The sequence below is a fragment of the Lepidochelys olivacea genome (genome assembly GCF_965140295.1).
Source record: "Lepidochelys olivacea isolate rLepOli2 genome assembly, chromosome: 18".
In the NCBI taxonomy this organism is placed as follows: domain Eukaryota; kingdom Metazoa; phylum Chordata; order Testudines; family Cheloniidae; genus Lepidochelys; species Lepidochelys olivacea.
Window position 1 is genome coordinate 15,657,664 of NC_140428.1, and position 14,192 is coordinate 15,671,855.

General features: G+C 44.0%; 1 protein-coding gene across 4 annotated transcripts; it reads right to left on the bottom strand.

Annotated features, from left to right (window-relative positions):
• Nucleotides 1-4,784: 4,784 nt before the first annotated feature.
• RNF186 (ring finger protein 186) lies at nucleotides 4,785-14,175 on the bottom strand. Of its 4 annotated transcripts, none has more exons than XM_084651434.1 (4): nucleotides 14,029-14,175; nucleotides 13,503-13,622; nucleotides 11,696-12,115; nucleotides 4,785-6,532 (listed from the first exon to the last, which is right to left on the bottom strand). In XM_084651434.1, exon 4 carries the CDS (start codon nucleotides 5,897-5,899, stop codon nucleotides 4,994-4,996), a length of 906 nt encoding a protein of 301 aa, XP_084507560.1. In that variant the 5' UTR covers nucleotides 5,900-6,532; nucleotides 11,696-12,115; nucleotides 13,503-13,622; nucleotides 14,029-14,175; the 3' UTR covers nucleotides 4,785-4,993. The 4 variants fall into 4 exon arrangements, with proteins under 4 accessions (XP_084507560.1, XP_084507558.1, XP_084507559.1 ...); XM_084651432.1 differs by having other exon boundaries at nucleotides 13,503-13,684; XM_084651433.1 differs by lacking the exon at nucleotides 11,696-12,115 and having other exon boundaries at nucleotides 13,503-13,684.
• Between the last annotated feature and the right edge of the window lie 17 nt (nucleotides 14,176-14,192).

Here is a 14,192-nt window from a genome sequence, read left to right on the forward strand (position 1 = left end):
CTATGGCCAAACGGCGAATGCGGCGGCTGCCTCACGTAGCCAGCGCGGGGGAGCGGAAGGGCTACGCAAAGTGCGTGACGGGAGAGGGGAGCGCCGGCTGGACGCTGAGCTGCCGCTCGGCCGTGTGGCCGGGCCGCCGTCGGGGCCGCTCGCTCCAGGCAGGGCCGGGCCCATTAAACACCGTCGTAGTAGCCTGAGATCACAACACAACGCTCCATCGCTGCAGAGCCTAGAACAGGGGGCTCCGAGCCGGACCCTCCGTTTCAGGTACATGCGGAGCCAGAAACCTCAGTGCCCCCCCCCCCCCCAGCGGTAACGTAGCGGGGCCAGGATCCTCCCGGCCAGCCTGGGCTGCTCTCCGGAAGCAGGCCAAACCTGGCCTTTGCTGAGCACATTTCACGCAGCTTCAGGTGTCCCCGGCCCTACGGGTCCTCTGTAGACTTGCGTGTCAAAGGCTGATCGCGCAAGCACAGTAGAAGGGTCCTAAATCACTTTCAGGAGCTCTGGAGCAGAACCACTGACAACGAGTGCCCCAGAGAAAGGTACTGGCCTGCCGCAACTTTGCCTTTTGGCTGCCCTACCAGAGCCATTGCCCCAGGGCTATGGGAAAGGCCAGGGTTGTTTTGCGAGAGTGGGGGGCAGCGGCAGAGAGATCGGGCGGAGGAAGCAGTGAAATGAAATCTGCTCTGGCATGTAAATAGAACAGATACAGTCCTAGGGCAGCAAAATATTATGAACAGTAAATTTAATAACAGTTTACTGTGAGAGAGATTTTGAGGCTACAAGGGGCATACGCTTTCTAATTTTAGATGAATAGATTTCAAGACCAGAAGGGACAATAGTGATCCTGCATAACACGGGTCAGTAGTAATTTCTAAAAAAGAAAAGGAGGACTTGTGGCACCTTAGAGACTAACCAATTTATTTGAGCCTGAGCTTTCGTGAGCTACAGCTCACTTCATCGGATGCATACTGTGGAAACTGCAGAAGACATTATATACACACAGAGACCATGAAACAATACCTCCTCCCACCCCACTATCCTGCTGGTAATAGCTTATCTAAAGTGATCATCAAGTTGGGCCATTTCCAGCACAAATCCAGGTTTTCTCACCCTCCGCCCCCCCCCCACCAACTCACTCTCCTGCTGGTAATAGCCCATCCAAAGAGACCACTCTCTTCACAATGTGTATGATAATCAAGGTGGGCCATTTCCTGCACAAATCCAGGTTCTCTCACCCCCTCCCCCTCTCCCAAAAACTACACACACAAACTCACTCTCCTGCTGGTAATAGCTTATCCAAAGTGACCACTCTCCCTACAATGTGCATGATAATCAAGGTGGGCCATTTCCAGCACAAATCCAGGTTTTCCTTTTCTTTTTGCGAATACAGACTAACACGGCTGTTACTCTGAAACCTAGTAATTTCTAGTAACCGAGTAATTTTTGCATCAAAACCGTAGCTTCGCTGAGCTAGAGCATCTCTTTTAAAAAGATATTCAGTCTTGATTTAAAGATTTCAAGTGATGGAGAATCTACTACATCCCTAGGTAAGTTGTTCTAATGAGTAATTGCCTTACCTTAAAAATATGCACGCAATTTTGAGTCTGAATATTTCTAGTTTCAGCTTTCAACCATTATATCTCATGGTGCATTTTTCTGCTAGATTAAAGAGCCAGCTACTTTCAGAAATCTCTTCCCCCTGTAGACTCTTGTAGATAGAACGGGCCAACTCAGGGGCTTTGGTTCACAAGACGTTTTGACATTTTTGCAATCTCTGTTTGTTCTTTACTCAGAATGAAAGTAAATGTATTGAAATTTCTCAGCAAACTGGAAATTCCCCCCTAAAATTTCATTTCAGAATGAGGGAAATGTGTTCCCAAAAGGAAATATGTGAAATTGACATTTCCACCACTGCTATTCAGCTGGAGCTCCCAGCCCTGAGTGGCTCTCTCTGCTGTAGACTGCGTACCCTGTTTCAAGAAAAGTTTTGTTGAATCTGTAATAGAGTCGATGAATTAGTGTGCCTCAGTGAATTGGTAGTTTTGCTGGAAAATTTCTGATAAGCGGTACTTGATCATGATCAAATCATTCCTTAATCTTCATTTGGATAAATTAAATAGTTACAGCTTCTTAAGTCTTTCATTGCAGGGCATTTTTTCCAGACCACAAAAAATTCTTGTAGCTCTTGTCCGAACCCTTTATAATTTTTCAACCTTCTTTTTGGTGTGTGGACACGAGAACTGGACTCAGTATTCCAATAGTAGTCTTACTAATGCAATATTCACAGATTATCCCTCCTCCCCACTCCTACTTGGCATCATAGTGGGAGCTCATGTTCAGCTGGTTATCTACCATAATCCCCAAGTCTTTTTCAGTGTCACTGCATTCCAGGGTACAGTTCCCCATCATCTTTGATCCTAGATGTAAGATCTTGCATTTGGCTTTATTAAAACTCATGTTGTTCAATGAACCCACCCAACCAAGTGGTCTTGACTGGTCCTGGTTGGTCACTATTGCCCTACTTGGCCATATGCCAAAGGTATGTGTGATGCATCCCAAAGGTATAACTGCCTATTGACCAGAGTTCAGTACTAGAATCTGAGTATTCTCTTGACCTACTTCTTCCTGTGACACTGACTCATTTTGTGGTTTATGGAAGGCAATTTTAACTTCACTTCCTCAATTTCCTGCCGGTAAAGTCAGGGATGATCATATTTATTTGTCTATCTCATGGGTACGTTGTAAGGATTACTCAGGGTTTGTAAGCGCTGAATATGAAAAGTGCTACATAAATGCCCATGCCTCCTGGTATCTATCACCTTTCCCTTCCTTTTCAGAGGCTGGACACCACTACTAATCATTCTGCTTTTACCACACTTTTTTCAGTGTTCAATTATTTGCACTTTCTTCTCCATGTCAGCAGTCTTCTCAAGGACTGAAGAGACATCTAAGCTGAACTACCCCTTATCCCATAGATCTCTAGGCCCTTCAAGTCAGGCTTGAAGTATACTGACACAAGGCAGTGGGAGGGAAACCTATACTGCCTCTGCCTGTGATTATGTTCTGTGGATCCATAAAGAACAACATTCTCCAGGGTTGTCAGTCTCTTACTATCCAACCCTCTTTCTAACCTTCAAAGCATAAGAAAGGTTTCTATTTCTATTCCCACTAAATGGATTTTTAGCATCTATGGAAATAGTTAACACTCGGGACACAAATCTGCAGCTGTGTTTCTTAGTCTCAGTGGACACCACCATTCTTTTTGGGATTATTAATATTACAGTAGTGCCCAAATATAGCGGAAGACCCAGAGATCTTATGCTCATCAAAGAGTTTAAGCCAGAAGAAAGATTTCTGTCTTATCCCAGAGAAGACTAGTACTGCCAAGGCTGATGCCTTTCGAAGGGCATCATCTATTTTAGTCAGTTTGTCTCTCTAATCTGTCTGTCCATCAGTCAGACATTCGCAGCGAGAGTACTGCAGTTTCCCTTCATAGTGTTTTGACCTGAACAAATATTAATAGTTACCAGAGGCCTGATCCAAAGCCCACTGACATCAGTGGAAGTCTTCCCAAAAATATAACTGGTTAGTGAAAACTTTAGTTCCCCCAGTTTAATACTGACCATTGATTTTAGTTAGGTTATACGGTCTTTTCTTCATATCAACTCAATTACTGTTTGCACCGCACCAATAGAGGTAGCCCATAATCTCTCATCTTTAATTGCTGATTCTTATTTCACTACATTTCTTAGGTGCTTTATCAGCTCTAGTTCTCTTCAGGAAGAGAGCTCTGAAGTGTTCTGACAGCGAATTTATGTGTGAAACCTCCTGAGACACAGAAGTCAAAGAGCAATTAATGTTATTAAACTTTAATGGACACATTGCATACAGAAATACCACAAGGTGTGTTTTAGTGATTAACAAGTTCCTTCTCTTTGATCCCGGCATAAGGAACCACACATCTCAGAGTATGATGTCATACTCTAGGCCAGTGGTTCTCAAAGCTGGTCCGTCGCTTGTTTAGGGAAAGCCCCTGGCAGGCCAGACTGGTTTGTTTACCTGCCACGTCCGCAGGTTCGGCCGATTGCAGCTCCCACTGGCCACGGTTCGCCGCTCCAGGCCAATAGGGGCTGTGGGAAGCGGCGTAAGCCAAGGGACATGCTGGCTGCCCTTTCTGCAGCCCCCATTGGCCTGGAGTGGCGAACCGCGGCCAGTGGGAGCCACGATTGGCCGAACCTGTGGACACGGGAGGTAAACAAACTGGTCCGGCCCCCCAGGGGCTTTCCCTGAACAAGCAGCGTACCGGCTTTGAGAACCAGTGCTCTCGGCTTTATGTGAAGAGGACAAGAGGAGAGGTGGGGCAGGTATGAGACTGAACAGTGAGAAATTCATATTCAGGTTAGTGTTCTTTGTTCAAGTAAGTGGAACCATTTGCTTGGTAAAGAACACAGGAGAGTCTCCATTAAGGCTATTGAGAAATTCTACATACCAGAAACCCTACTTAAAAAACAGACTCAATGTGCCCACCGAGAGCATTGTCTTTATGGTTGTTTTTAACTTTATCCCAGGACTTTCTACCAAGAACAAATATACACAAGCTAAGAAGAGTATCTACAAACACACTGGCAGATGTTATACTGGTCTTCCCAGGAAGCCACCTGATAAGCATTTCATATAATAAACATTCTGCAGTACAAGTCAAAATGCAGTAAGCCAGAACAAACAAAACCCAAACAAGGAAAATCCTTATTAATTGTATCTCCCATATCAAAAATATTAAATACAAATGTTTCACTAGGTCAGATAATAAAATTAAGCAATATTGTGTGTTGTGGCTACTCCTTACTGGGATACTTTAAGGATGTGTTTTGAATTTATTCTAAGAACAGTGGTTGCTAAAGATCTACATTGTAATGACCAGCCATGGTTTCCCATTTGGCAACTTACAAAGAACTCCAGTCTGCTGTCTCTATAATACCCACCAGTCTTTTCAGGCAATGGCTATGACATCGCTCTCTTTCTTGTGGATTGAGGGAACTGAAATCCCCAAAGAGCTGCAATTGAAATTAGGGTTGCAGCAAAGCACCAAAGACATGATCAACCCCAACATAAGCACAAGACAGAGGACCCATTTAATCAGTCCAGTGTACACAAATGGGAGGACGACGATGATTAGGATCACCATAAGCAGCAAGAGCAACACAAGTCTTTGGACAGCTGTTTGACTGATACTGGGAATGTCCTGGTTTTCAAAGATAGTGGCACAGCTGGATTGAGTACCACCGGTGTCATGTAGCCATTCAGGAGAGACGTGTATCTCAGCATTTGGACAAGGGCTTTCCAAACAGCCTATGATATCTTCTTTATCAAGAAGGGTGCGGATAAGCCCTCCAAACACAACAGTGGGTTTTCTGCACAGAGGGCAGGTGATCATCCAGGTATTGTCCTCGTTCCGAAGGATGAGCTTGAGGCAGACTTCACAGAAGGCATGTTGGCAAGCCAGGAGCTTAGGACTCCTGTAGATGTTGTACCTGTTGAAGCAGATTAGGCAGTCCATATCTGCAATTAATGCTTTGGATGAACGTTGGTGGTCCATTTCTGAAACTAATACTTTACAGGAGTCTGGAGAGTCCATTACTGTTTCTGGAGGCTTAATTGAGTTTGGACAGTTCATTTCTGAAGCTGTTCGTTTAGAGGCATCTGGATTGTTCAGTTCTGTGGCTGATGGTGAAGAGGAGCCTGGACAATCCTTGTCTGCAGCTTCTTCCTTATTGGACCCCAGTCTGTCTGTGTCTGCAGCTTCTTTTGTGGACCCCAGTCTGTCCATCTCTGCAGCTGATGGTCCAGGAGAACTTGATTCATTTTCAATGTGTAGCTTGTCAATTGATCCCTCCATGGAGCAAGATCTTGGTGCAGTTTTGCTTTGCTCAGTTAAAGTGTTTGCTGATTCTGTGGCTCTCTTTATACAGTGTTTTATTCCTGTTACGTGTGTTTGAATAGTGACTCTCTGACAGTGACGTTTTTATAAGGCAGGAATCTGTGTTAATCAGTAACTTAACGGCTAAGATATTTTATAATGCCTGATAACATCACTAAGCAATTCGTCTCCAAGAAGCAGACCTTGTGGCATTAGTAAAATTGAAATGACAAACCAGTCCTGCTGTGGTGGTCAGACTATGGCAATAGAACAACTATAATCATAAAAGCAGTACTTGTTTTTTTTAAAAGCAATTTCAATGAGTTCTCAAATGCCACTTTGTTGGACTGAGACAGAGTTGGTCGAATTGTGTTATTAGCTTGATGGCATTATTAGTGATATTATGTAGTGCAGTCTTGTGGATAGTCCATGGGCCTGGAAGTCAGGAGAAGCAGGTTCTACTTCCACATCTTATACTGACTTGCTGGGTGGTCTTGGTTAGTTGCTTCAGTTCTCTATGCCTGAGTTTCTCCATGTATAAAACTGGGATAAAGAACATGTACTAGACATGCCTCCCAGAAACTCTTTGTCTAGATCCTCAGATGAAAGGTACTATAGAAATGAAAAGCATGACTATTCAGAATATGTTATCACCTTGAGTATATTTATAGAAAGCGAATACATGGAAAGATGAATGTTTGCCAAGCCCCCTTCTGTCCTCATCTAAACACTGAATTTGCATGACATTTGATTGTATCCTAACCCGTTGTGAGCTCTCTGGCAGGGACTACTCTTTTTTTGGCACTGCTCATCTAGTGTAAAGCCCTGGGTATGCCTATGACACAATACAAAGAATGAGATAGGAAAACACCAACAGCAGTGAGGCTCAATAATCAATCTAAATCAAAAGGGGTCACAGTATTGCCACCCTTACTTCTGTGCTGCGTGGCTGGAGAGCAGCAGCTGCTTGCCAGGCACCCAGCTCTGAAGGCAGCACCCCGCCAGCAGAAGCACAGAAGTAAGGGTGGCAATACCATACCATGCCACCCTTACGTCTGCACTGCTGCCTTCAGAACTGGACGGTCGGAGAGTGAAGGCTTCAGGTCAAGGGCCCAGCTCCGAAGGTAGCAGCACAGAAGTAAAGGTGGCAATACCGCGACCCCCCTACAATAACCTTGTGACACCCTCCCACCCCATTTTTGGGTCAGGACCCCTACAGTTACAACACCATGACATTTCAAATTTAAATATCTGAAATCATGAAATTTACAATTTTTAAAATCCTGTGACCATGAAACTGACCAAAATGGACTGTGAATTTGGTAGGGCCCTATTCATAGTCCCCTGAGCTGCTTCTACTGTTCAGGATACATTTCAGATGTTCTAACATCGGGATAGGGGAATGATCACACCTTTCCTCAGGCCTAACATGTTCCCCAGATCTTGGAAACAGATATGTTCTGAAAAAAGATTTTTTTTCGAGTGAAGAGAGTAAATAGCAGTGGTGTTGATTCCTCAATATGCCCCACCATTTATTTTCTGCCTTAGGCAGCAGCCTTAGTGTAAAATGGCTACCAGGAGCACGTAAGCACCTTCCATCTGCCAACCCGGAAATGCTGATCAAAAGTCAGTTTGTAAAGTCAGTTCAGATGCAGAGAGTCTTGACGTGTTGCCTGTCACCCAAAGTAATTATGAATAAAGCAGCAAGCTTCAGTGAATATAAAGTCACCTTCAGACTTTTAATGCAACATACAATGTAGAACACAGGAAAAAAGAGGAAAGAAAGATCTTTATAGACAGAGACATTAGAACTGATTCTCTTTTCCTATACACCAATTTTACACTGGTGTAACTCTACTGACTTCGATGGAGTTACTCCTGATTTTCAGCAGAGTAAGTGAGAAGAAAGTACAGCACAATTCTTTTCTTCTTTCTCCTAGGCTACTGGAGATACCATCATGATTTGTGGGATCCCAAACAATAATAATCTCACAAAGCCTCCAGAAGCATGGGACAGACCCCTTTGATCCTATTGGTGGAGAGCTGGGAGTGGTGAAACTAGGCCATGCATTACTGAGGCTATGGTGAGACACCCCATGTATTGGATCCCAGACAGTCCCAGGTCTTGTTTGTTGTTATGGCTGGACCTTTAGGCTACCCTTAAAAGCCAAGGAATCTGTTACACTCACAAAGAAAAAGAGGGTACTGATGATGGAGATCAGCATAGAAATAAAACCACACTCTATCAGACTCATTCAACTTGCTAGACAAGGCCTGAAAATCCACATAGACACAGTGTTGCAGGGCTTCTCCCTAGTTTCCAAACACTTGCTATCATGCCCTGTCTTCTTTAAAAAGGTTTAGTCTCTTAACACAGGCAAATAAAGTAACAGAAACCAGTTTTTTAACTCACTCCTTTTCACTCAGGCTTCAAGGTCACCCCTCGCAGGGGTTTCTGGTGCCCTTGTTCCTGGCAGCTTCCCACTTCTAGTATTTCCTGCCCTCTGGCAGTCCTTTATAGGCACAGGTGTAGCCCAGGCCCCTTTAACTGGCTGGATTTGGCTCATTTTCTCTGACACAGGGGAGCTAGGCCCAGTTTTACTCACAGGGACCAGTTACCCTGTGACACACAGTTACTAGTGGCAACCTTAGCTTGTCCCGTCAGTCCTGCTCTGGGGCAGGAATACATGGCTGAGCTTATGCAGCACATTTGTAATGCTCATTCCAAGGGAATTGACTCACTTTTTCTGCCTCAATGTCTTTTTTTACCATTCTGAGCGTTTCCTGGGGGTCCATCACACAATGTCACTTCAATCAACTTCGCAGACAAAGGGAACTAGAAATTAATCAGCTGTCAATTCATCTGGAATGCAGCAGTCCTGAAAATATCAGGCAAATCCTGCTAAGGTCATCATAGTTCTAATAAGAAAACAGGGCAATAAATAAAGTGCAGAGTCCAGGGGTGATAAATAAATTGAACATGAGTTATTGATGTAGGGACAGCACATGATTGCACTAGTAGTGTATGGCCAGATGTTCTTTGAACCAGCTGTCACAGACAAGGTGGGAAGCATATTTTATGGTCGGAGTGCAGTGGGAGTGCTGTTTGCTCTTAGCAGAGTGAAAGACGTCCTGATCACTCTATTTCACGATGGTAAACAGATAACAGATGAGGGGTCCCTCCTGCCTTTCATACTTCACATCACCCAGCCCATTATTTTGTCTTACCTGTGGCCAAAAGATCATGCTTTCAAGTACCATACCAGGAGTTGAACTCACCACTTACATCACACTATTGTACAATAATAGCCCTAGACCTTGCAATATCATGGATATCATGTAAATTGTATTGGGGCTATTTCTGCAGAATGCCATCATACTTTCCTGTAAAGTAATGCTTGCTGAGCTGGGTCAGTACCCAGGGCTGTAGGGAGCTAGAGTACAGGGTCAGAAGTTCTGTCGATTGGATGAGAATGGAGGCAATATTTTTTCAACCAAGCATAAAGAAATCAAGCTCCCCAAACCTGGCGGCCATTTATCTCTGAGATAGAGTGAGCAAAAAGGGGTTGAGAAAGGAATGGAGAGAAGCGGGAGAAGGGGACAGAGCTGTGTGAATAAATGATTGTTTGGTTCACAGCCAATTCTGAAAAATAAATACTATTGTTCAGTTCAAACCCAACCCATTCTTTGGTGGGGGTGTGTATGTAATTTTCACTGAATCAAATCAGTCAGAAAAATTTTGGTTTGGGCATTTTTAATAAAAGCAAAGGAAATGAGAAACCACATTCACAACAACCAGAGAAGAAGGAAAACAAGGTGGTGGGGTCCTTCTAAGGTTTCCCATGTCCCTGGCGAGTACCGTATTCCCTAGGCTAGAGGTTACCAGGAGCATCTCCATCTCCTGTGTTTCTGTGATTGATGCCAAATTCCCTTGTGAATCTAGCTCAAAAAAATGTTTAATTTGATAATGTTGACATGGTTCTTTTGACATTTCTGATTTTTTTTCTCATTTCAACACAAATTTGTGAAATGTTTTGGTTGACCGGAATCTGCGTTTTTCTGCAAAAGTTTTGTCTGAAAAATTTTGCCCACTTCTAGAAGAGAGTTGGGAGAGGAGAATGAAGGAGGGCTTTGTGGGCTTGATCCAAAGCCCAGTGAAGTCAATGGGAGTCCTCTTGACTTCAGTGAGCTCCAGATAAGGCCCCCGGAGACTGGCAAAGTGGAGCATTATCTGAGGGGTGGAAGCATGGTTAAAGGGACAGAAACAAAGGAGAGGAGTGGAAAGAGAAGGAGAGGGAATTAGACAAAGAAAGGAAAGGAAGCAAGAAAGAGAAGAGAGGAGCTGGAGAGCTTGATGTAAATGAATATTCATCAGGAACTAAATAGAATAAAAGAGTAAGAAGTTTCTCTCTGGCCTCCTAAGCAGGAGAATCTTCAGGATTGAGCTGTGGCTTGGCCTCCTCCTTTTGTCCTTGTGTTTTTATCATCTCCTTGACCTTTTCTACAGCATTCAAGGCTGCACAGCAGCCATCAATACTGCCTGGGGAACTCCACTGAGAATGTTACAGCATGATAAGGGAAATTGTCTATCAAAAATCATGCCTTTGTTGCCCACAGTTCGTAACAGGGATTGTAAAAGCTCTAGAGATGCATAAAAAGCCTCTGCTTTCATATACTGTACTCTGTTTGAATTTTGTGGTGCAGTTCAAGATGATCCATGGAGAGTTAGATGTCAAACTACAGAAGGCTTTCTTTATCAAACCCTCTTCCAGAATAGACAGCTAGTTTTCTAGCTGAGGAAGCTTCTTGTAGTTATAGCTTTCTAGGGAAACAGAGAAATCCACCCTCTGTGACCTTCAGGATTCTGGCAAGAGACACAATCATTGTTCTCATATTTCTGGCTAATTTTGGGAGGAAGTTTTAGAGCATGGGTAAGGCTTATAAGAATGATCTCTCAGGCAAGGATCATAATGGACAATGACCATGAGTTAATAAAATCCAGCCTCCCATCTTTCACTCAAAGGACTTTTGCTGCTGAACCTCCCCTCTTGAGCCTCCCTGAAGGGGGAACACTTGCATAGGTTTCTGTGGATCTGTGAGGAATAAGACATCTAAGGGTCCAGGCAGACAACAGCGACCCACATAGCACATTGGGGAGCAGCAAGGCTTCACAAATGGGCAGAATAATAGGGTGCTTGTCACTAGAGGTCTATGGTGTCAGCCGCTAGTATGGGGAGCAGATCTATGGAAGCTAAAGGTTGGTGAGATCACAAGAATGCAGGTTTGTTTGCTGGGAGGACATTGGCTCAGAGCAGGGCCCTCCAAAGTGTATGCGTGGGGTGGAAATTGATAACAAAACAAAAAACTCTTAGGGGGAGGCCTCATTAGTAGGACAGGAGGCTGCACTTTGTTGATATTCTGATAACTGGGCCTACACATTTATCCTAACTGTAAGCTCAACTAGTGAAAAATGGGTAAAGGGTCATGAATTGTCACAATGATTTGTTATAGAAAACTGTTTAAGAAAAGGTGGAAGCAGAAAGACTGAATTAATTTAAACAGAAAGGGTCAAATTATACCACTCAAGGACTGTGTTAAGATGATGACTGGTAAACAAGAGGCACAGAGGAGGATTGGAAATCAAGGAACCAAACTGGTGTGTTGGAAAATAGGTCTATTTGCTGGAAAAAATAAAGTGAGAATGGATTATTCCACCCATCACCTGTTTGGCCCTTTAAAAGAGACTCTGGGGGAGAACACAACAAGAACTCTTACCATCAGCATGGCTGTGGTGGAAAGATTGTTGCCGTGACACCAGACCTTGGATGGGGACACTTGATCTTCATCACTGCATCAGTGACGACCCCGACATGATACCTGTGAGATCCTTCTCTCTCTTGCCCTCCCTCAAGTGCTCCTTTCTGCCCTCCATTTTCCTACTGTCCTGTCTCTCTCTTTCTCTCAAGTTTTCACCTGATCTTGAAATCAACTGTAATGCATGGCACCAGCATTGTGAGATGAGATGGGCCATCCAGGTCTGCCCAGCCTGAGAAGGATCAGCGAATGAGAGGGACCTGACCAGACCAACAAGATGATGTCCCTGACCAGGGAGGTGAGTCGGAGTCCAAATTAAGAGCTGTCATGCCAACTGCCAGCCCAAAGCATCCATCCATGACTGATCAGCTGCTTTGTATCCTGAGAACATCACAAAAGCAATATTTTCCCCATCTTTACTATCCTATCGCTTCTCTCCCTTTTGTGTCTGTCTTTTTTGTCTAAAGCACAAAAGTGACTATTATTTTCAATTCAGAATTGAACAACAGAATTAATCCTTCCTCCTGCACCAAGAAGGACTGTTTGATAGAATAAGAGACTTTAACCAATATCCACTATTTCCAAAAAGGACTTGGATAGGTTTTGATTAAGTTTGTTTTGCACAATCAATTTCAGCATCAGTGCTCTTTACCTTGTGTTGATTCTTTTCCTTTTGTGTGTTTCAATCAATAAATTCATAGTGTTTGGTCTGAATTTTATACTATGTTTCCACTGTATTAAGCAGGTGGGGGTCTCTGTAGCTCAGACTCTGGACCTTGTTTAACACCTTTGGCTCATATATTATATCTAAATTAATACAACAGTGAGTATCTGCTTATTCACTAGGAAAGGGAAGAAGGATGCTTTCCTGCCATAGCTGTGCTTCCCCAGGCTCAGCTGTGCAGATAAAACAAAAAAAACTAACTAGAAAAAAATCATTAATACCAACTGGCTCATGGACACAGGAAAATGTTGAATTGGACTGTTAGGTTTCCAAGTCAATGGCCTCATACTCTAGTATGCACTCTGGGTATTGCAACTAAATTGCACATGAGAGTTCCAGCTAGATTTTTTTAATGTTGACTGGGCAATGTATATCAAAATGAATGCCACCAAAATGATGCTAACTGTGTGCTTAATAAATACTCATGCCCTATAGGTACTGTGAAGTTTAGTTAATATTTGTAAAACATATAAGAAGGGATTTTCAAGGTACAATTTCATACTTAGCCAACTTGTGCACATGTTTTGGGAGTTGTTCAGGTGTAAAATAGCTACCTGAAAAAGCTGGTCCTAAAATGCGGTGTTCTATTGTTATTAACTAAAGCTGCTGCTGCTGATGCATTAAGGGCCTGATTCACAGCCCATTGAAACAAGCTGCTCATTGAGCATGATGATGATAAACAGCATTTTACTGGTAGAAATGAAATTCTTAATGTGGGACTTTGTATTTACCTCCATACCAACTCCGCTAATCCACAACTCTCATCTCACACCCTGGATCTAACTCTTAACAGCCCTATGTTCCCAGCACCAGTATCATGGGATCACACCACAAACTGTGTTATTCTGCTGCCATCTCATGGACAGTTTGCATTCAAGTCTCTCTCTCACATGGATTTCATTAATCTGTTATTCTACCAAACTATGCTTTGTGGCAATATTTTAGGGATGAAGTAGAGGCTGATAGCCAGGTCTCCAAAGTGGTTCATGCTATATGATCATAGCTGCAAAAGGAGATCAGGAAGGGAAGAACTCCAACACCCACCTGAGAAAAGGTATCAAAGCAGGTAGCAACTATGGATATCTAGAGCAGCAAAGGGAGGTGCAGTGGACAAAGGCTTGCATCAAGAGCCCTTATCTACAGTCTGGCCAGGCAGATGGACTCCTGTGAAAAGAGGCCCAGTAGCGTCTAAGAGTGAAAGAAGCGAGTGGATTTGAAATTCTTTCCTTCAAGAAGATAAAGGATTAATGAATAATGATATTAAATTATTTTGATTTCCATTCCCCTTCCCACCCACCCCAATCAGGCTCAGCATCCCCCACCCCTTCCTCTCTGCACAATTTCTTCCTTCCACTCTTGTCACACCAATCAGGCTCAGTCTCCCCTTCTCCCCAGACCCAGGCTCACATTTCCCTTCCTCCTTTCCCAAGTTCAGCCCTCCTCTCCCACTTCTCTCCCCACATTCCCCCAGGCTCAGCTTCTGCGCCTCCTACCCCCAAGGCTCAGGCCCCCCTTGATCTCTGAGGCTTAGCATCCCTTTCCCTAGTTTCCCCCCTCCACTCCTCCGCACCAGGCTCAGCCTCTTCCTTTCCCCCAAACTCAGCCTCCTGTCCTCTCTCCCGAGTCAGCCTCCTGAAGATGGCGGACCCCATTGACCACGGTTGAGTAGGAGCCGCTCTGGCCCGTCTTGGGCACGCTCTATGGTCCTAGCGGTAGAAAGGCCGTCACGTGACA